The following is a 24,635-nucleotide window of genomic DNA, read 5'->3' as shown; positions in this document are numbered from 1 at the left end:
TGGGTGAACACTACCTTAAGCCTTCCTGAGAGGGTGGTTCCCTACTATATACAATATACACTGAATATATGTATATACTGTATATATATATATATTTATATATACACAGTTGTGCCTAAAAGTTTACATACCCTGGCAGCATTTATGCTTTCGCCTGGCACAATTTATTCTTTCTTGGCCTTTTTTCAGAGAATATGAATGACAACACCAAAACTATTTCTCCACTCATGGTTAGTGGTTGGGTGAAGCCATTTATTGTCAAACTACTGTGTTTTCTATTTTTAAATCATAATGACAACCCAAAACATCCAAATGACCATGATCAAAAGCTTACATACCCCATTTCTTAATACCATGTATTGCCCCCTCTAACATCAATGACAGCTTGAAGTCTTTTGTGGTAGTTGTGGAAAGGTTCTCTATTTTCTCAGATGGTAAAGCTGCCCACTCTTCTTGGCAAAAAGCCTCCAGTTCCTGTAAATTCCTGGGCTGTCAAGCATGAACTGCGCGCTTGAGATCTCCCCAGAGTGGCTCAATGATCTCCAGAACCTTCACTTTTTTCTGCGGCAGCCAATGACAGGTCGACTTGGCCTTGTGTTTGGAATCGTTGTCATGTTGGAATGTCCAAGTACGTCCCATGCGCAGCTTCCAAGCTAATGATTGCAAATTTACCTCCAACAGTTGCTGATAACGTGCTGCATTCATCTTTCCTTCATCTTCACCAAGTTTCCTGTGCCTTTGTAGCTCACATATCCCAAAAACATCAGCAATCCACCTCTGTGGTTTATAGTAAGAATGGTGTTCCTTTCATCATAGATCTTGTTAACCTCTCTCCAAAAGTAGCGTTTACGGTTGTGGCCAAAAAGTTTAATTTTGGTCTTATCACTCCAAATCACCTTGTTCCAGATGTTTTGAGGCTTGTCTCTGTGCTGTTTTGCATATTGTAGGCGAGATACTTTGTGGTATTTGTGCAGTAATGGCTTTCTTCTGGCGACTCGACCATGCAGCCCATTTTTCATGTTTAAAGAAACAGCCACAGTGCTAGTTTTCAGAGTCCAGCATTTTAGCTGATTTTATTTGTGGGTTTTTCTCTGCATCCCAAACAATATTCCTGACAGTTGTGGATGAAATTTTTATTGGTCTACCTGACTGTGGTTTTGTTTTTGCAGAGCCCCTGATTTTCCATTTGTTAATCACAGTATGAATGCTGCTGACTGGCATTATCCTTGGATATCTTTTTGTATCTCTTTCCGGTTTTATACAGTTCAACTACCTTTTTCCATAGATCCGTTGACAATTCTTTTGCTTTCCCCATGACTCACAATCCAGAAACATCAGTGGCTGGATGAAAGATGCAAGAGTCTGTCTGGATCCCAGAAACTCACTCAGCTTTCATGCTCACACACTGATTACAAGCAAACAAGTCACTGGTGAGGATGTTACCTTTAGTAGCTATTCAAACCCATTTGTGTCAACTTCTGTGTATGTTATCAGGTCAAAATTACCAGGGTATGTAAACTTTTGATCAGGGTCATTTGGATGTTTTGGGTTGTCATTATGATTTAAAAAGATAAAACACAGTAGTTTGACAATAAATGATGGCTTCACCCAACCACTAACCATGAGTGGAGAAAAAGTTTTGGTGTCATTCATATTCTCTGAAAAAAGGCAGAGAAAGCAAACCTGTACACACACATACATACATATATATGTATACTAGCTGAAGAGCCCAGCGCTGCCCGGGCATAGTAACTAACTGTGGTTAGTTAAAGCAAATTATAATTATCCTCCATCCCATAGTCCCATGCCCATATACCCATCACACATATCCACGATCCCATAGCCCTGTGGCCATATACCCATCATACATATCCTCCATCCCATAGTCGAGTGCCCATATACCTATCACACATCCTCCATCCCATAGTCCCATGCCCATATACCCATCATACATATTCTCCATCCCATAGTCCCATGCCCATATACCCATCATACATATTCGCCATCCCATAGTCGAGTGCCTATATACCCATCACAAATCCTTCATCTCATAGTCCCATGCCCATATACCCATCATACATATCCTACATCCCATAGTCGAGTGCTCATATACCCGTCATACATATCCTCCATCCCATAGTCCAGTGCCCATATACCCATCACACATCCTCCATCCCATAGTCCCGTGCCCATATACCCATCACACATCCTCCATTCCATAGTCCCGTGCCCATATACCCGTCATACATATCCTCCATCCCATAGTCCAGTTCCCATATACCCATCACACATCCTCCATCCCATAGTCCCATGCCCATATACCCATTATGGGCATGGGACCATCATAATGAGCGGCGGGGCTTGCAACCTATGATGACATCAGCGTCGCCATGGCAACCATTATGACATCATAATGAGGGGCGGGGCTTGATACACACACTTTTTCCCCATTAGATAGGGGCAAAATTGTTTGATGAATTGGAACGCGCGGGGTTAAAATTTTGCCTCACAACATAGCCTAGGACACTCTCGGGGTCCAGACGTGTGACTGTGCCAAATTTTGTGGCTGTAGCTGCGACGGTGCGGATGCCAATCCCGGACACACACACACACACACACACATACATACATACATACACACCCACATTGAGCTTTATATATTAGATATACAGCTCTGGCAAAAATTAAGAGTCCACTGCACAGTTTTATAAAATCATCTTCTCTACATGTCTGACAGCCATTCCATTCCAGTGTCAGTTGAATTCCAACCAGAGGACACCTCATTCTACTTAATGTGCTTCTGATTAGGTGATCACCTGAACCAAATCTTATTTAACAAAGGAAAGTATAAAAAACCCTGTTGTGGTGCTCACAATCCTCTTGCATTAGGACAAGCTGGATGGCAAAACAAGTGCTAGTAATATCCCAAAAATAATAGGAATGAAAAAATAACTTTTAGGCTATGTGCACATGTTCCGGAATTGCCGCTGAAATTTCCATGGGAATTCCGGAATTCCATTCCGCGGGAAATATGTGAGAAAACCGCATTTTAATTCCCGCAAATTTCCCGTGGAAAAAGTAGCGATTTGCAAGCGTAATTAGCTTACAGAATCCTAGCGTTTTCCAAGCGATCTGTAGCACCGCTTGGAAAACTGATTGACAGGTTGGTCACACTCGTCAAACATAGTGTTTGACGAGTGTGACCAACTTTTTACTATTGAGGCTGCCTATGCGGCATCAGTAGTAAAAAGATCTAATGTTAAAAATAATTAAAAAAAATAAAAAATCGTGTTTTTCTCACTTTCCGACGTCCCACGCAGTGTTCCCGATCATCGCGATGCTCCCGGCAGGTCCCTTTCCCAGCGATGCCTTGCGACAATGACCTTTGATGACGTCGCAGTCTCGCGAGACCGCTATGGTATCGCGAGACCGCGACGTTATCAAAGGTCATTGTCGCAATGCATCACTGGCAGCGGGACCTGCCGGAAGCATCGCTGAAGCCTGCTGACGCTGCGAGGGACATCGGAAGGTGAGAATATGATGATTTTTTTATTTTAATTCTATTTTTTACAGGCATATGGTACCCAGAGCCTGGAGGAGAGTCTCCTCTCCTACGGACCGTGGGTACCATCCGCAAATGTTCTGCTTACTTTTCGCATGGTGGGCACAGCCACATGCGGAAAGTAAGCAGAACAATGCATTCCTATGTGTGAGGATTTTCGGGATTTTCCCATGATTCAGCAAAATTAATGAGCATGCTGCATATTTTTCCACGATGCGATTCCGCCACGGAAAAATCCGCAGCATTACCCCAGCATTACAGAATTCCTTAGGATTGCATGGGATGCTTTTTTTGCGTTTTCGCTGCACAATCACGAGTTTAAAAACGCCGTGAAAATGTAAAAAAAACGCTATGCCAAAGGAGTTGAAAAGAAAGTCTTGAGAAAGGAAAAGAAGGGCTCAATTCAGGCTTTACTAGAAGAGGGATACAGTGAGCGTCATGTTGCCTCCATCCTTAAAATTTCTAAGACTGCAGTCCATTACAACAAGGTCAAGCAGCAGACATTGGGGACAACAAAGCTACAGACCAGCAGAGGGCGAAAATTACTCTCCACTGACCGGGTTGACTGTTATCTTATTCGAATGTCACTCAGCAACCGCAGGATGACATCATGTGACCTAAAAAAGGAATGGCAAATGGCAGCTGTGGTGAAGCTTACGGCAAGAACAGTTTTTAGCAGGCTTCTAGACGCAGGGCTCAAGTCATGTAAAGCTATAAAAAAGCCTTTCATCAATGAGAAGCAAAGGAGAATCAGGCTGAAGTTTGCCAAACACCATAAGGATTGGACCATAAGGTAATCTTCTCTGATGAGTCTAGTTTTAAGCTTTGCCCAGCACCTGGTCATCTAATGGTTAGACGGAGACCTGGAGAGACACACAAGCCACAGTGTCTTGCACCCACTGTGAAATTTGGTGGAGGATCGGTGATGATCTGGGGTTTCTTCAGCAAGGCTGGAATTGGGCAAGTTAATCTTTGCGAAGGACTTATGAATCAAGCCGCATACAAGGTAATCCTGGAAAAACAGTTGATTCCTTCTGCTCAGGCAATGTTCCCCAACTCTGAGGACTGTTTTTTCCAGCAGGACAATGCGCCATGCCACACAGCTAGGTCAATCAATGTATGGATGAAGGACCACCACATCAAATCCCTGTCATGGCCAGCCCAATCTCCAGACCTGAACCCCATTGAACACCTCTGGAATGTAATCAAGAGGGAGATGGATAGTCACAAGTCATCAAACAAAGAAGAAATGCTTATATTTTTGTACCAGGAGAGGCATAAGGTCACCCAAAAGCAGTGTGAAAGACTGGTGGAAAGCATGCCAAGAGGCATGAAAGCTGTGATTAAAAATCATGGTTATTCCACAAAATATTGATTTCTGAACTCTTCCTCAGTTAAAACATTAGTATGGTTGTTTCTAAATGACTGTGAACTTGTTTTCTTTGCATTATTTGAGGTCTGCAAGCACTGCATTTTTCGTTATTTTGACCATTTCTCATTTTCTGAAAATAAATACGAAATTCGGTGCTTGGAAATTCGAAGACATTTTGTCAGTAGTTTATAAAATAAAAGAGCAATTTACATTTTACTCAAAAATATACCCATAAAGAGAAAAATCAGACAAACTGAAAAAATATATATATATATTTTTTTACACATATTTATATACAGTATATATATATATATATATATATAGCAAACAATGAAATTGGAATAATTTAGATATCAGGTGTTACTATATTGCAACACTACTGCATAGACATAGAAGATGCGACACTTGAGACATTGTACTTATGTTAGTTACAGAAAGATTAACATTTTTCCATTGAACTAAAATAATCGGATGAACACAATTAAATCCCACAATCTTTACCAATGAAAGACTTCCTTTTACAGCCAAAGAACCCAATACCAATGAGTATGGTGGAAGATGATACTGACAGAGTGCCAAGAAGAAATAATATACTGTATACAGCAACACGTGAAAATAGATAAAAACACCTTTATTGATATATAAATGGGTGTACACTTAAATAAAATAAAAAATAATAAAAAGGCATCACAAATAAATACGTAATATTGGATTATAATATCCTACAACATAGGGTAAAATGTATACCCATAAGGCACAGGCTCAAAAGGAATATGAAAAAAGAAAATTAAAATAAATATTAATGGAACCTTAATAAAGCCCCCAAAAGGAATTGTGTATACAGTGCACCATATAATAATGAATATCCAAAAATTGTGTAAACACAGTATACAAAAAATGAATAAAAAATAATAATAACAACAACAGCTGTGCAAATAATGTGTAAAATGAACCGTGCAATGAAAAAAATGGTGCGGTGAACAAAAAAGAGACACTACGGGAGTGTCACACAATGTGAGAGGGGAAAGAAGTAATGGGAGCGGAAGATAAAATAATACCTAATGAGCCGGAGGATGATGCCTGGGGATGCCTGTGAACGCGCCCCGACGCGCCCCTTCCTTCCTGACGAAGGAAGTTTTATTCCGAAACGCGCGTCGGGGCGCGTTCACAGGCATCCCCAGGCATCATCCTCCGGCTCATTAGGTATTATTTTATCTTCCGCTCCCATTACTTCTTTCCCTCTCACATTGTGTGACACTCCCGTAGTGTCTCTTTTTTGTTCACCGCACCATTTTTTTCATTGCACGGTTCATTTTACACATTATTTGCACAGCTGTTGTTGTTGTTATTATTTTTTATTCATTTTTTGTATACTGTGTTTACACAATTTTTGGATATTCATTATTATATGGTGCACTGTATACACAATTCCTTTTGGGGGCTTTATTAAGGTTCCATTAATATTTATTTTAATTTTCTTTTTTCATATTCCTTTTGAGCCTGTGCCTTATGGGTATACATTTTACCCTATGTTGTAGGATATTATAATCCAATATTACGTATTTATTTGTGATGCCTTTTTATTATTTTTTATTTTATTTAAGTGTACACCCATTTATATATCAATAAAGGTGTTTTTATCTATTTTCACGTGTTGCTGTATACAGTATATTATTTCTTCTTGGCACTCTGTCAGTATCATCTTCCACCATACTCATTGGTATTGGGTTCTTTCACCGGATGGTCTGCCATCCACATTTCTAGAGGGGTTGTGGATTTTTATTTTATTATTTTTAATTAGTACATTACCCTCATTGTTCTAACTTTTACAGCCAAAGCAATTGAGCCAGCTGTTGGCTAAGCTAATGTTAAGCTGCCTGGAAATGATTGTTCTGTACGTACCATTTATAGTGGTGGAAATTTCCCCCGTTACATTTTTGATCTGGAAAAACATGACCTTGGCTGGATCCGGGATCTGTTGCTTGATTTTATAGACGAGTTGGGCATTGGGTGTTGATGGGTCATCACTATCTGTTGCAAACACTTTGACAAATGGTAGGCCTAAATTGGTCAAAATACAAACAAAATTTTGCAAAAAAATTGTTTTGGAAATTTCAACATCTTCAGATTAATTTTCTTTTTGCACATTCAGTTTTATATTAATAAGTTTTAATTAATTAGGCACATGAAAGCATAACGCAAATGCAACCATCCATAAACCATTCCCAAGATGTTGGAAAGACACGTATACCATGAAAGATGGCAATCCTCCAGGTATCCAGAGCACTAGTTTGGTATATACAGAAAGTTCCAAAGTTTCCTGTAGTGGTGGCTACAAATAGCCAGAATATCTATCTCTATCAAGGTGATATGGAGCTCTGTGTCAGAAAAATGAAGTTCCTCATACTGTAGTGTGAAGAAAAGTAAACTAATTAAGTTAATAAAAACAATAGTTTTCCAGGATGTCATAAAAATAGTGAAACAAATGAAATTGTGTGTGCAGTTTAATTGGAATTCTGCACAGAGGACGCTGCTGGTCCACACAGGACCGGTTTTAGACCAAGTATGGCCCTGGGTAAAAGTTTAAAGTGCTAATATAGTACACCATCACTCAGAAACATTTACGTTGCATTCAGGCGGTTAAGTGAGTGCGATCGACAATATTGAATCCTTCGGTGCTTGTTTCCCGGCCTCTTTACATCAGCTGACAAAGACTGATGGGGACAGAACAAACACTGGTAGATCAATCTGTCCCCATACAGTCTCATGTTATCGGCAGCATGTCGTCCGTTTGCATCGGGCGATGTGCTGCTGAGAACAATTTTTTTGGTTCCAGTATAAAGAATCCAATCACCCGATGAAGGAGAAGCATTTCGCTAATTTGTTGGGTGATTGCTGACATGTGACATATGAACTCTCGTCTACGCAGCTGATATATAAAAATGTGGATGCTAAACGCAGACACAGTATGTGACACAAACATTTTATGCTCCACACATGTATACACAATGCATGTTCCACACACACATTTATACACATACACTGAAGAGCAAAAAGTTTTGCACTTTTGACTTTCAGGCTCCATATCTCACCATCCACTACTGCTTCAAACATGAGACGGCCATTATTTTATCGACAACCATCTTGGCAATCTCATAAATAAATTTGACTTGCAACTATTTAGCAATGTATATAATTATTTATCCAGATTTTTGTTATGTCACTGTATTGTTACTGTTTTTCTCCTGATGGTGGAAAAATATTTTTCTTCCCATATACCCCAAAGTACAAACTGTTCACACATTCCCTAATAGTTCAGTGTTTTATTGTGTTGATTCCCAAGTGAACATACATGGATGCAGAGACATGTATACACAGAGGACATACATACAGAGACATGTATACACAGAGGACGTACATACAGAGACATGTATACACGGAGGACATACATTCAGAGACATGTATACACAGAGCACATACATACAGAGACATATATACACAGAGCATATAAATACAGAGACATGTATGTATACACAGAGGACATACATACAGAGACATGTATACACAGAGAACATACATACCAAGAGATGTATACACAGAGCACATACATACAGAGACATGTATGTATACACAGAGGACATACATACAGAGACATGTATACACAGAGAACATACATACCAAGAGATGTATACACAGAGCACATACATACAGAGACATGTATGTATACACAGAGGACATACATACAGAGACATGTATACACAGAGAACATACATACCAAGAGATGTATACACAGAGCATATACATACAGAGACATGTATGTATACACAGAGCACATACATACAGAGACATGTATGTATACACAGAGGACATACATACAGAGACATGTATACACAGAGAACATACATACCAAGAGATGTATACACAGAGCATATACATACAGAGACATGTATGTATACACAGAGCACATACATACAGAGACATGTATGTATACACAGAGGACATACATACAGAGACATGTATACACAGAGAACATACATACCAAGAGATGTATACACAGAGCATATACATACAGAGACATGTATGTATACACAGAGCACATACATACAGAGACATGTATGTATACACAGAGGACATACATACAGAGACATGTATACACAGAGAACATACATACCAAGAGATGTATACACAGAGCATATACATACAGAGACATGTATGTATACACAGAGCACATACATACAGAGACATGTATGTATACACAGAGGACATACATACAGAGACATGTATACACAGAGAACATACATACCAAGAGATGTATACACAGAGCATATACATACAGAGACATGTATGTATACACAGAGCACATACATACAGAGACATGTATGTATACACAGAGGACATACATACAGAGACATGTATACACAGAGAACATACATACCAAGAGATGTATACACAGAGCATATACATACAGAGACATGTATGTATACACAGAGCACATACATACAGAGACATGTATGTATACACAGAGGACATACATACAGAGACATGTATACACAGAGAACATACATACCAAGAGATGTATACACAGAGCATATACATACAGAGACATGTATGTATACACAGAGGACATACATACAGAGACATGTATACACAGAGAACATACATACCAAGAGATGTATACACAGAGCATATACATACAGAGACATGTATGTATACACAGAGGACATACATACAGAGACATGTATACACAGAGAACATACATACCAAGAGATGTATACACAGAGCACATACATACATAGACTACATAGACATGCTGCATACACAGAACACATGCTGTACCTATATATACACACACTACAGAATACTTACCAGTCTGTATATCTCCTCTTATTCAGTTCTTCTAGACTCCCGCATAGTACAGAACCTCTAGTGACATGACGGTCACATGACCATGATGTCACCACAGGTCCTTCTTCACTCTCAATGTCAGAACCTACACTGATAATGCAGAACTGCTATTATCAAAGTAGTTTCTCCACCAAATGCTGGGGCCGTGGGCAACTGTCAATTTTCCACCCCAACACTGGCTCTGGGTCCATGACACATTTTGTAATAGATGATAGAAACATAACAAGTAAAAATTAAGAGGCATTGTTCATGCAGTAACATGGATCTTTCTTCACCTACCGGGCCTGGATTGTTCTCTGACTCCACCATGATACTCGCTCTGGTTGAATACTGGTGCATTATTATTGATGTCTTCTACAATTATAATAACAGTAAATGGACCTTCAACGATCGATCCTCCACTGTCAACCGTTTTTACCTACAGATGAAGAACACACATAATTCAGACAATTTCCATCAACATAATAAAAGAATAAAAGAAATCAACTATATAGAATACTGAAGAAATTAATCTCCTAAATTGTTTGGAGGGATAATTTTGGCTATACAGTGAGGAGACTTTAATATGAATTATCTATTCTTAGGATAGGTTAGCAGTGAGATTGTGAGAGTCCGAATAACAGTGACCCCATTGTGTAGTGTCCGTGAGTGGTACTACAAGCTTTTTCTCAGACAAGTGAAATGTTGAGAGATTGCAGTACCATTTACACAGTATACAATACTGTGCCTCTTCTGATGTGCCACAGCCTCATAAATCAGTTGACTGGTGAGTTGGTGTAATCGGAACCCAACAAATCAGATTCATAATTGCGACGTTTCAAAAAGTTACAAAATCCGTCGCAATTTTTCTCTAGTCCTCCCCCCCGGAATGATTTTATGTACATCAGTAATTTTTGTACAATCTTTGTGAAAAATTATAAAACATGCAAATTTTTGCTCTAGAAAGTAGCAAAAATTGTTAAAGACAGAAAAAATACCATGTTTTGACTTTGCACAAAATTCGTGAACTGCGTACGACAGTTTCATGAATACGGTACAAAATATGTCAGCGACAGCCACAGGATCAAAAAAGGAAAGTAACTTAAAGAAAATGAAAATGATGAATTGGGCTGGATATAGATCTTGCAAAAACTTTTACATTTCTGTTTTTTTTCAGTCGAGATGGGTTGCAGAGTGTACATTAATGAGAAAAAAAATGAACTTTTTGGAATTTACCAAATGGCTGCAATGAAGCAAAGAGTGAAAAATTTAAAGGGTCTGAATACTTTCCGTACCCATTGTACCCTTAGAATAGAAAATTACCTGTAATGTGTGGACTTTTCTCTTATCCCACCTCAGCGATTGCAGTGTCCGTAGAATTCCATTATTAGGATCAATCTCAATGATATCATCTTTCTCACCTTCCAGTAAAAAGGTTACAGACCTGGAATTGCTTTTCTCAAACTAGAAGAACACAGAAGAATACTCTTATTAGATATTAGAATATTTGATACTGTTAGTTAGTAGTAGAAAATGCTGATATTTAGGCAGTCATTCATTCTTCAAGTTAAGGCGGTTTCTAAAAAGTTCTAGATATGATGGCCAATAAGCTATTCGTTTTTCGCTTCCAATCATAGAGCAAGAGTAGAGAGTTTTTCGATGGGCCATAGTGTCTTCTTGTTGGAAGCATTGATGGACACTCAGTCACCCAAATGTGCTGCAACATTAAAGGGAAGCTGACAGCTTATACACGCTGCTCGAATCATTTTAGGCAGGTCTCTTTTACTCTAAAATATTGCGGATTTTCAAAAAATATATTTAAAAGTTGGCCGGGGACCATTTGACCCAGGTGATTAGTCCAAGGAGTCGGTCACTGCGACTCCTCACCTGTTCCTCTTGAGTGACAGAGCTCTCCCTATACACACATAGGGAGAAAACTATCATTCATCACTCAAGATGAATGGGGCAGGAGAGACCACAGGAGACCTATCTCTTAGACTAGTAACCCAAGTGCCATAATCCTTGGCTGGTTTTTAAGTGTATGTATGACCTTGGAGTTTCAGAGGAAGGTTACATTCCCATAGTGAGTATTTCGCGAGCATCCGCAGACAAAGATATATTGAAACTCACATTTATTAGAAAAAAGTTCAAAAAAATAAGGATAATAGCCAATGTGGCATAGGAAACCTCTGATCTACGCGTTTTGAGCCTTCATAAGACTCTGAAAAAGAACCTGTCACATGAAAAAATGCTATTAAGCTACAAATATGGGGTTAATCTGCAGGTTAATAGTGTCCTAAACCTGCCCAGTGCTAGCACTGAGAGCCCCGCTGCCGGGAGGAAATTAACTTTTTTCCTCCGGGTTTTAGTCACGTGGGTGGCATCGGTGCAGTTTCAGTCACCGGTTTTCAGGCTGTAATCACGCCCCCTGCACTGACTCCTATTTCCTCCCAGCCGCGTGGATCTACGTGTCTGTGTCGGGAAAGTTCAGAATGATTTTAACCTGCAGATTTACCCCAAGTCTTTTTTTTTTCAAATAAATGTGAATTTTAATATATCTTTAAAATTTAATCTACAAGCAGCTGAAAAATATCAGCAACAACTATGGATCTGCGGTGAGGATTTTATTCTGCAGCATGTTACTGCAGATTGGACTGCAATAGGTAAAATTTGGAATAAATTACAATGTTTCTGCTTTAAAATCAGGTACAGGAGAACACAATTTGGTGCATTTATACTACTGTAGAATGTTACTAGCATAGTATATTCATGCTCTAATTTAGGGGAATCTTCACACCATACTTATCTGTAGCAACAACTCTATGTTACATGTAGATTTTGTTGCAGATTTCACCTTTTTCCTTGAAGGGTAAAGTTCACTATGAATTTCATGTAACTTCTGTAGCAAACTTTTGAGCAACATGTTAATAAAATTTGTTGAAATTCCATGCATTTAGCTGGAACTATATTTCATTGCAGATTCTCCCCATGCAAATTCACAAAGAAAACGAGCACCAAATTTGCAATGTGTGAACACACACTTGACGATGCCAGTAAATATCCAATGTTTCAGACCAGTTGTCCAAGGATCCAATGTTCTCTGCTCTCATATACTTAATGTTAAACACAAATGACAATACCATGTACATACACTAGTCACAAAAAGATAAGGATATTTGGCTTTCTAAATCTCAGGATGAACCTTAAATGCCTTCTAACCTTTCCAGGTGAACTTAATGTGACCTTCTCTAAACTTTCAGATGCCCCCATCCAACTGGTTAATATTTCAGTACTTTTTGAACAACTTTCTGTTCTCTAACAAGGAGCTTAATGTCAAAAATCACAACAGGTGTTTGATCCATGAATCGGCCCATACATTTCGGGGTTCAGTTAGAATTGGTATTACACAGTCCTCCTCATCATGCTGGTCATATTTTGACATCATGAGACCAAGATGACACCTAACAATTGACCAGCAGGACCTCGCCATTGTGAGGCTTCAGGGAGGATGTTCTCAGATGGAAGTGACCACTGAGCTCAGAGCATCACAGAGTCATCAGCAGGTGACACAGAAAAACTGGAAAAGTCACAACATGGCAGAGACGTGGACATCCATTGGCCATATCCCACACTAATGACCGCTTCATTGTGAACATTACTTTTCAGAACCAGATGATGAATGTCAAACAATTCCAGGCACATGCAAAGGAGGTAAGAGGCACCCAAGTGTCATGTCAGACCATTCAAAACCATTTACGTCAACATGGTCTGCATTCTAGATGGCATGCAATGGTACCTGATCACACTACCATGCACAGGCGCCATCGCCTTGGATGAGCCATGGAGCATCTACGCTGGATGAAGGACCAGTGGGCTTCAGTTCTGTTCACTGATGAAAGGCGATTCATTGTGAGCAAAAATGATGGCCACCAATGATAATGGAGATGTCAAGGAGAGTGCTATGCATCAGCCACTGTTGTCACCAGATGAGTCTTCGGTGGTTGTAGTGTCAGTGTGGGCCAGTGTGTCTGGTCAATACAGAACTCCTACACTTTGAGAATGGTACAGGGACAAACCCCTACTACTTGTACAATATATTGTCATTCATCCAGTCATTGTGCCTCTGCATGAACAATACAAGCCTAATTTCATCTTCATTGACGACAATGCTCCAGCTCATCAAGGTTGCTTCATTAGGGTATTAGGGAAAGGCTGCTGGAAACTGGGGGACCTCAAATGGAGCAACCTGCACTTTCTCCAGACCTGAATCCCATAGTAAACCTATTGGATCAGCTATATCGCAGTGTAGAGGCTTGTAACTCTGTATCCTAGAACCTCAATGACCTGACAGCCGCCCTTCAAGAAGAGAGGGACGCCATGTCTCAGCAGACAGTAACTCCATTTGTGAGCAGCAGGAGACATTGTCAGCTATAATTGATGCTCAAGGCCACATAACAAGCTATTGAGACAGTGACATTTTTTATTGCAGAATACCCACCATACAGTATATCCACCACTGTTGTTGGCTATTGTTTCAATAAATTGTTTGAGATGAGGAAATCACCATTGTTGCTTCAATTTAAATACCCTACTTTCATGATAAAATATCACTGTAGCGTGAACTTTTTAAATTTTTCATAAATTTTGCCCGAACGACAAATATCCCTAACTTTTTTGTGAGTAGCGTATGTTAAAAAATTATGTAACCAAAGTGTTAACCTGCCCTTAGGTCCAAATTTACCTTGACCTTTCCTTTTCACTGATTCACACCTGGTACAGGAAAATATACAGTATATACCCTTTTTTTATTAGCCTTTAAGATGTAGATACCGTATTATCTTGTGCCAATTTACTGACAGGAGCATGTATTATATCACTGAATAGATTTTATTAGGTGGCTTCTACAATTGCAAATGCCTTATTAGGAATGATGTCATATATACAAACTTATAAAAGTGATTTTTGTAACTCTTTCAGCAAATATGCCGTCAGCCAAGCAAAGGGGATGGGTTGCAGGTGAGCAAATAAGTGGAAGCGTTTTATGTATCCTATTTCCCCATATTTTTCCCTTTACATTTTTCTCTCTACCAAGAAAGCACAGGTCTGACACACCCAACGTTTATGAGGTCAATAAATGAAACTGCCATACACACGTTACAAAATCTCCACTGTCATAAACTGAGCTGAAATAGTTTACAATGAGTTATTCCATAAGGCCACATTCACACGTTTAGTATTTTACATCAGTATTTGTAAGTCAAAACTAGGAGTGGAAGAATTAGAGGAAAGGTATAATAGGAACACGTCACCACTTCTGTATTTTTCACCCACTCCGGGTGGTGACTTAGAGAATCCAACTAAGGTTGAGTGCATCCCTTAGTCCACGTTCACACGTTCAGCATTCGGTCAGTATTTTACATCAGTGTGTGTAAGCCAAAACAAGGAGTTGAACAATCAGAGGAAAAGTATAATAGAAACACGTCACCACTCCTGGTTTTGTCTTACAAATACTAACCAAATACTGAGCGTGTGAATGTGGCTTCAGGGTGATAATCAGAGATCATATTGGTGATGAGAAGCCCAACACAGTGGTGCCAGTTTAGTATAACGTCAGCTTAGGGCGCATTCACATGTCGAAGGCTCGTTGCACAATTTTCGGTCTGCAGTTCAATGTTTTAATTACTCACAAGAAGAATTTACCTTTCGTTCTAGGACGATTTTCTGTTGTTAGCTACGCAAATAATTTTTTAGCCAGATTTGTAAATTGCAAATTTTTTTTAAAAGTTGCAAACAAAATTTCAAACTCATTCCAGTACGGGGTTGGGGTAAAATTTCTAGACAGAAATGTAATATCTTAAGATGTACCAAATTTGCCAAACATTGTGTTTGATACATTTGGAGCAAAAACAGCAATGCAGCCACGAGCAAAAACTGACTTTTAACATTCCCCTCGTAATAATTTTCCCTCTTAAATATTTGGAACCCAAAGAGGAGACGTGTGACTGACTATAAATGAATTTGGTGCATCTTATCCCACTGAGCTTTTTTTTTCTTTCAAAACAACAATTCTCCCAACAATTCTCGCAGCTTTTCTATACAACACTGCAGTCGTACCTAATATACAACAAGAAAAAGAAACTCCACAGACTTCGACTGAAAGCAGGATTACATACCAGCACCAGTCAAGACCCTCCTAAACACTACAGCATGGGGCAAAACCACCAGAAGGACACAGGTACAGTCAGCTGTATTATTAATCTGTCATCTTACAAACCCACTAATCTAGAACTTAATGTACTTTCCAGAGGTCTCACATTCTGTCCTACAAAACCTGTAGACAAAACAGAACTTTGTAGTGACATGGAACAATACTTCAGGAGACTTAGACTGAAGGAGTTCTTCTCTGTCAAAGAGGACTTGGGGCTTCTGGGCAGCCAAACTCAAGTCAAACTAGAGAATAAGAAAAACTCTGACTGGACACCTCCCTCTGGCCGCAACACCATTTTGGACCAATATATTGACTCATTTAGACATTCGATGCAGTCCACGATATTGGATAAAAAAGCAAAGGAAACATCTAATATAAGTTTGCAGGAGAAAAAGGCGATTCACGGCCTTAAGAACAACAGGGAGATCACAATTAAGCCTGCGGATAAAGGTGGTGCCATAGTTCTCCTTAATACAACTGACTACATCAAAGAGGCTCACAGACAACTGATGGATATACAGTACTACACCAAACTGGATGATGACCCAACTCCCAAATATCTGAGGGAGTTGAAAAGAGTCATCAAAGGTCTATGTACAGACCCCATAAACCTTCTGGACTTAATACCCGAAAATCCAAGGATGGGAACTTTCTATATGCTTCCCAAGATTCATAAGCCAGGCAACCCAGGGAGGCCAATCATCTCAGGGGTGGGACCACTAACTGAAAAATTCTCAGGGTGGATTGAAAACATCCTCAAGCCGCTGGTAAGGAAGACAGCCAGCTATATACAGGACACTACAGACCTGCTTAATAAGCTATCCACGATAGGTCCCCTCCCCGACAGCACCATCTTAGCCACCATGGACGTCGAATCCTTATATTCCAACATCCCACATGAAGATGGACTAGCGGCCTGCCAAATGTTTCTTGAGGCCAATGGGATCCCCTCCAAGTCTGTAATAGCACTTACCAGATTCATCCTCACACACAACTTTTTCTCTTTCGGTGAGGAGCTCTACCTACAACGCACCGGCACCGCTATGGGAAGTAAAATGGCACCCCAGTACGCTAATCTCTTCATGGCTAAACTGGAAAATGACTTTTTAGCATCCTGCTCCATCAAACCCTTTGCCTATTTCCATTACATTGATGACATATTAATAATCTGGACTGAGCCTGAACAAGAACTTCTAAATTTCCATGACAAATTCAACAAATTTCATCCAACCATAAACTTGACATTAGACCATTCAAAAACAAAAATCAACTTCCTAGACACCACCATAAAAATCCAAAATGGTTCATTCCAAACATCAGTATATCGGAAACCAATTGACCATCCCACATACCTCAAATGGGACAGCTTCCATCCTAAACACATTAAGAAATCCATTGTCTTCAGCCAGGCCCTCAGATATAATCGTATCTGTTCCAGTCCCAAGGACAGGGATGAACACCTAACCCAGCTTAAAATGTCATTTTTAAATCAAGGTTACCATCCCACCTCCATTGATGATCAGATCGTTAGGGCCACAAGGATCCCTAGAAGTCAAGTACTTCAATACAGAAAAAAAGAGGAAAATCATCGTGTACCCCTGGTAGTGACCTACAACCCACAGCTTGAAATACTCAGAAAAATGGCTAAGAAACTTCACCATATCCTACACAAGGATGACCGGTTAAAAACACTATTCAAAGACCCCCCCTTGCTATGTTACAGACAACCTCCCAATCTAAGAAACATCATTATCCGAAGTTCAATGCCCTCTGATTCACCAAGAGGAACATATCCTTGCAATGGGAGAAGATGCAAAACCTGCATTCATATAGAGACCAAAGACAAAATCCAAATTCCCAACACACAGCAGGACTATAATATCCCAGGGACATTCACATGTTCCTCTTCCAATGTGGTGTATTTAATTCTATGCAATATATGTCCTGTGGGTGGCCTGTATGTTGGAGAAACAGGACAGAGACTGAGAGCAAGGATGAGGTCTCATCGTCATACAATTACAGACAAAAAAACCCATTTACCTGTGGCTAAACATTTCTGTGGTCCAGGACACAACATAGGCAATATGAAAGTTGTCATTTTAAAAGGCAATTTTAAATCACAGACACATCGGAGAGTGTGGGAGCATAAATTCATTACTATCTTTGATTCTATTCACACAGGACTCAATTTGTCAGAAGGTTTTATGACCCATTACCATATCTGAGCTATCTACTCCAAGTAGCCCTTTGATCTTCAGAACTTTTCATACTACCGATCTGATCTTACCTAATTAAGGATTCTCTCTTCAAGCTCATTGTTTGTTTATTGAAATGTTGTGCTTTAAACTGTATATAAATAAGGTTTCTTCAAATATTTTGTCATATCAGCCAGATGAAGGGACATAAGCAGTCCCGAAAGCTTGCTTTGTAACAACATTCACTATTATTTGTTAGCCATTAAAAGGTATCATACCCACAAGATTCCTATTTTGTTTCTCTCACTGAGAGCACTTTATATATTTTTAACAATTCTCCCCACATTGTAAAAATTCTGGCGCATTTAGCTTAGTAAAAATCACCACCAGTGATTTTGCTTCTTGTTTGACTATTCAGTATCACCAATACAAGTCTTTGGGTCCATGAAAAACACATACTTAACATGCATGCCATCCGTGTACTGTCTGTGATTAACATTGCAAAGTATAGGAGAAGCTTTGTAATTTAATTCTTTCTGTATCCATACCGGAAAAACACTGATGACACACAGATGACTCACGGATGACACACTGATGACACACGGATGACATACTCATGGCACCCTTTCTTCGGAAGGTCTATATTCTGGACTTAAGCCATTGGGTTATTGGCTCCTTAAATTCTAAGTACACCTGGCTTTTATTTTTTTCATTCCAGTTATATAATGGTGACAGCTGGACATGGCTATCTCTACATATCACCACTCGGGATGTCACAACCTTTCCCAGACTCCAGAATGGATAAAGTGGTTGGTGGAATTGCTCTTTGAGAATAATCTGTACGTGCAAGTAAATTATTTGATTTCATTCTTTCTATGATGGTCTAGCTCAGTTTAATGGTGCCCAAAAATAGTGCATATCCTTTACAACTTCAAGTGAGCACTATGAAAAAAAAAATAGACATACACATTAGATGGCTAAAGACCAAACGATGGTTCAGCCAATTGTTAAGGCCCCGTCACACACAGTGATCTCGCTAGCGAGATCGCTGATTTTGTGACACATCAGCGATCTCGCCAGCGAGATCTCTGTGTGTGACGGGGATCAGCGGCCGGCCCCCCTGCTGGTTATCGCTGATCGTGCAGCATCGGCCTGGGCCGTTTTTCGATCGCTGGTCTCCCGCTGGCCAGCGCGTCGCTGCGTGTGGCAGCAAGAGAGCAGCGATCAGCGATGCTGGATGCTGGTTTCTAATGTAAATATCGGGCCTGCCGGGGGTCTGTACGGGCCTGCCGGGGGTCTGTGCCGGCTGCCGGGGGTCTGTGCGGACTGCCGGGGGTCTGTACGGGCCTGCCGGGGATCTGTGCCGGCTGCCAGGGGTCTGTGCAGGCCTGCCGGGGGTCTGTGCCGGCTGCCGGGGGTCTGTGCGGACTGCCGGGGGTCTGTACGGGCCTGCCGGGGATCTGTGCCGGCTGCCAGGGGTCTGTGCGAACTGCCGGGGGTCTGTGCGGACTGCCGGGGGTCTGTACGGGCCTGCCGGGGATCTGTGCCGGCTGCCAGGGGTCTGTGCGAACTGCCGGGGGTCTGTACGGGCCTGCCGGGGGTCTGTGCGGGCCTGCCGGGGGTCTGTACGGGCCTGCCGGGGGTCTGTACGGGCCTGTCGGGGGTCTGTGCCGGCTGCCAGGGGTCTGTGCGGGCCTGCCGGGGGTCTGTGCCGGCTGCCAGGGGTCTGTGCGGGCCTGCCGGGGGTCTGTGCCGGCTGCCGGGGGTCTGTGCGGACTGCCAGGGGTCTTTGTGTCTGTGTGCAGGCATCGTCCGATGGGACTACAAGTCCCATCGGGCTATGCCTGCTACAATGACAGTGATTAACACATTAGCCAATGATGGGACAGTAGTAGTCCCATCATCCGGCTAATGTGTTGAATGTAAAAAAAAATATATATATATACATACTACATACATACTACATATATACAACATTCATACAACATACATACATACTACATACATACAACATATATGCTACATTCATACAGCATACATACATACTACATACATACTACATTCATACAACATACTACATATATACTACATTCATACAGCATACATACATACTACATATATACAACATTCATACATACTACATACATACTACATATATACTACATTCATACAACATACATACTACATATATACTACATTCATACAACATACTACATATATATACTACATTCATACAACATACATACATACTACATACATACTACATATATACTACATTCATTCAGCATACATACATACTACATATATACAACATACATACATACTACATACATACTACATATATACAACATTCATACAACATACATACATACTACATACATACTACATACACTCACTGGCCACTTTATTAGGTACACCATGCTAGTAAGGGGTTGGACCCCCTTTTGCCTTCAGAACTGCCTCAATTCTTCGTGGCAGAGATTCAACAAGGTGCTGGAAGCATTCCTCAGAGATTTTGGACCATATTGACATGATGGCATCACACAGTTGGCGCAGATTTGTCGGCTGCACATCCCTGATGCGAATCTCCCGTTCCACCACATCCCAAAGATGCTCTATTGGATTGAGATCTGGTGACTGAGGAGGCCATTTGAGTACAGTGAACTCATTGTCATGTTCAAGAAACCAATCTGAGATGATTCGAGCTTTATGACATGGCGCATTATCCTGCTGAAAGTAGCCATCAGATGTTGGGTACATTGTGGTCATAAAGGGATGGACATGGTCAGCAACAATACTCAGGTAGGCTGTGGCGTTGCAACGATGCTCAATTGGTACCAAGGGGCCCAAAGAGTGCCCAGAAAAAATTCCCCACACCATGACACCACCACCACCAGCCTGAACCGTTGATACAAGGCAGGATGGATCCATGCTTTCATGTTGTTTACGCCAAATTCTGACCCTATCATCCGAATGTCGCAGCAGAAATCGAGACTCATCAGACCAGGCAACGTTTTTCCAATCTTCTACTGTCCAATTTCGATGAGCTTGTGCAAATTGTAGCCTCAGTTTCCTGTTCTTAGCTGAGAGGAGTGGTACCCAGTGTGGTCTTCTGCTGCTGTAGCCCATCTGCCTCAAAGTTCGACGCACTGTGCGTTCAGAGATGCTCTTCTGCCTACCTTGGTTGTAACGGGTGGCAATTTGAGTCACTGTTGCCTTTCTATCAGCTCGAACCAGTCTGCCCATTCTCCTCTGACCTCTGGCATCAACATGGCATTTCCGGCCACAGAACTGCCGCTCACTGGATTTTTTTTCTTTTTCGGACCATTCTCTGTAAACCCTAGAGATGGTTGTGCATGAAAATCCCAGTAGATCAGCAGTTTCTGAAATTCTCAGACCAGCCCTTCTGGCACCAACAATCATGCCACGTTCAAAGGCACTCAAATCACCTTTCTTCCCCATACTGATGCTCGGTTTGAACTGCAGGAGATTGTCTTGACCATGTCTACATGCCTAAATGCACTGAGTTGCCGCCATGTGATTGGCTGATTAGAAATTAAGTCTTAACACACAGTTGGACAGGTGTACCTAATAAAGTGGCCAGTGAGTGTATATACTTCATTCATACAACATATATACATAGTACATACTACATATATACTACATTAATACAATATGCATACATACTACATACATACTACATATATACTACATTCATACAACATACATACATACATAGTACATACTACATACATACAACATACATACAACATGCTACAGACATATAAAATACATACTACATACATACTACATACAATACATTCATACATTCATACAATACATACATATAGACATACAGTACATATAACATAGAGTACATACTCACCATCACTTGTCACTTTGTTCCCCGAAGCCAGTGTCATCTATAAAAAAATATGAAAAAAAACCAAGCAATATACTCCCTGATCGGCAGAAATCCACGAGTGTCCCACGACGATCTCCTGCACTGCATCACTGAGAGGTTACTATAGTTCACTGATCTCACTTTATGGCAAAAGCTGCGTGGGAACTTTCTCACACAGCAATGCCAAAAGTGAGACTAGGGACTATTTTTTTTACAGTGGCGGAGGAATACAGTGAGGAAGGATACCTACCTCCCGCCATTATATTCCTGGGGCCCCTAGAGAGTGGTCGCATCAGCTGATGCTGCTATTCTCCACGGGAGATCGTCGTGGGACACTCGTGGATTTCTGTGGATCAGGGAGTATATCGCTTGTTTGTTATTTTCATATTTTTTTATAGATGACACTGGCTTTGGGGAACAAAGTGACAAGTGATGGTGAGTATGTACTCTATGTTATATGTACTGTATGTCTATACAGTATGTATGTATTGTATGAATGTATGAATGTATTGTATGTAGTATGTATGTTGTATGTCTGTAGTATGTATGTAGTATGTATTTTGTATGTCTGTAGCATGTTGTATGTATGTAGTATGCAATATGTATGTATGTATGTTGTATGAATGTAGTATATATGTAGTATGTATGTAGTATGCATGTATGTTGTATATATGTAGTATGTATGTATGCTGTATGAATGTAGTATATATGTAGTATGTATGTAGTATGTATGTATGTTGTATGAATGTAGTATATATATGTAGTATGTTGTATGAATGTAGTATATATGTAGTATGTATGTAGTATGTATGTATGTTGTATGAATGTTGTATATATGTAGTATACAGTATATGTAGTATGTATGTAGTATGTATTCAACACATTAGCCGGATGATGGGACTACTACTGTCCCATCATTGGCTAATGTGTCAATCACTGTCATTGTAGCAGGCATAGCCCGATGGGACTTGTAGTCCCATCGGACAATGCCTGCACACACACACAACCCCCGGCAGGCCTGCACAGACCCCTAGCAGTCCGCACAGACCCCCGGCAGCCAGCACAGACCCCCGGCAGCCCCATACAGACCCCCGGTAGGCCCGCAGAGACCCCCGGCAGTCCGCACAGACCCCCGGCAGCCGGCACAGACCCCCGGCAGGCCCGTACAGACCCCTGGCAGCCGGCACAGACCCCCGGCAGTCCGCACAGACCCCCGGCAGGCCCGTACAGACCCCCGGCAGGCCCGTACAGACCCCCGACAGGCCCGTACAGACCCCCGGCAGGCCCGCACAGACCCCGCCTGCACACACAGACACGCACAGTGCCCGCCCATGCACCGCCCACACTCTGCCGCCCGCACAGACCCCGCCCGCACACACAGACACGCACAGTGTCCACCCACGCACCGCCCACACTCTACCCCCCTCCCGAACAGGATGTGCAAGTAAAGAAAGGGGTTTTTTTTAATTCCGATAGTTCTGTCCCATTGACTTGAATGGGACTTCCAGTATCGGAATCGGCGATTTCTCAATATCGGATGGTATTGCTCAACACTACCCACCACATATGACTCAATGAACCTTTTTGATTGCAACCTCTCCAGCAAAGAGGGAAATAGTTTGGGAAGAAGTGAGCTAATCTCACTGGATAGAGATACCATCTGAGATGCAGTCTTTTAATCTGCTCTAGGTGATTAACGCATCTAGAGGATTTTTGTACTAGACCAATAGCATCATGCCATTTCTGAGGGGATGTAGAGAATTTCAATTCTTTTTCCCACTTTACCATGTATGGGAGTGTTCTCTCCAAGGGGGATTATTGAGTATTTTATTAAAGGGAGATAAACCCGAGTATTCCCTAGCAGAGGAGAAAAGTGATTTTTTTTCAGGGAAGAAGTCGTAGTTAAAGTCCAAGGAGTAGGCCTAGAGTAAAGCAGATGCCTAACTTGAAGGAATTGATAAAAGGCCCCCCTCAGGGATGGATGTGAAGTCAGGATGTCATTAAATGGAATTAAGCCATAGTCATCTATAAGGTCTCCCAATGATTTAATACCCGCAGCCTCCCATCTTGACATAATTAGATAGGGTATATGAGGTTCACAACATTCTAAATTTTACAAATAGCAACATCCCTTTTTCTAGGAAACACCCTGTTTCCTGCCCCCTGATTTTTCATCTGAAGGCCAGTGGTCTGTATGACTTAAAAGCATTCTGGGAGTTTTGCTTTTTGGGAGCTACCCCAAGACTTTTGAGGGAACTGGTAGATTTGTCAAATTTTTCAAGATTCAAGTAGGTCTCCCTATTATCCAGGAGCTTCTCGGATGTTCAAAGAGAGTTGGTATGTATGCTATCTGTCTGAACAAAGCATTGGAAAGGGGTTGTTGTAATGTTTTTCCATTTTTTCATCCATATGATGATTATTGTACATGGTAGGTATACTACATGCCTTAAGAGGACATTGAAATGGGTTGGTTTAATGTTTTTTCCTGTTTTTTTTCACAATATGAGCAT

The 24,635-nt window shown here is 40.9% G+C and overlaps 1 protein-coding gene across 1 annotated transcript in view; it reads right to left on the bottom strand.

The window, feature by feature from the left end:
* Window positions 1-24,635, bottom strand: part of CDH17 (cadherin 17) — a 119,527-nt gene that overhangs the window by 55,356 nt on the left and 39,536 nt on the right. The window contains exons 4-6 of the mRNA XM_073550393.1: window positions 11,142-11,282; window positions 10,119-10,257; window positions 6,837-6,995 (exon numbers count right to left, since the gene is read on the bottom strand). Coding sequence (XP_073406494.1) covers window positions 6,837-6,995; window positions 10,119-10,257; window positions 11,142-11,282 — 439 coding nt within the window. The remainder of the gene's footprint in view (window positions 1-6,836; window positions 6,996-10,118; window positions 10,258-11,141; window positions 11,283-24,635) is intronic.

Source organism: Dendrobates tinctorius, unplaced genomic scaffold (genome assembly GCF_039654945.1).
Source record: "Dendrobates tinctorius isolate UK_male_01 unplaced genomic scaffold, ASM3965494v1 ptg000165l, whole genome shotgun sequence".
NCBI lineage: Eukaryota > Metazoa > Chordata > Amphibia > Anura > Dendrobatidae > Dendrobates > Dendrobates tinctorius.
Note: the sequence above shows the minus strand (reverse complement) of the source record. Positions and strands in the feature narration are given on the sequence as shown.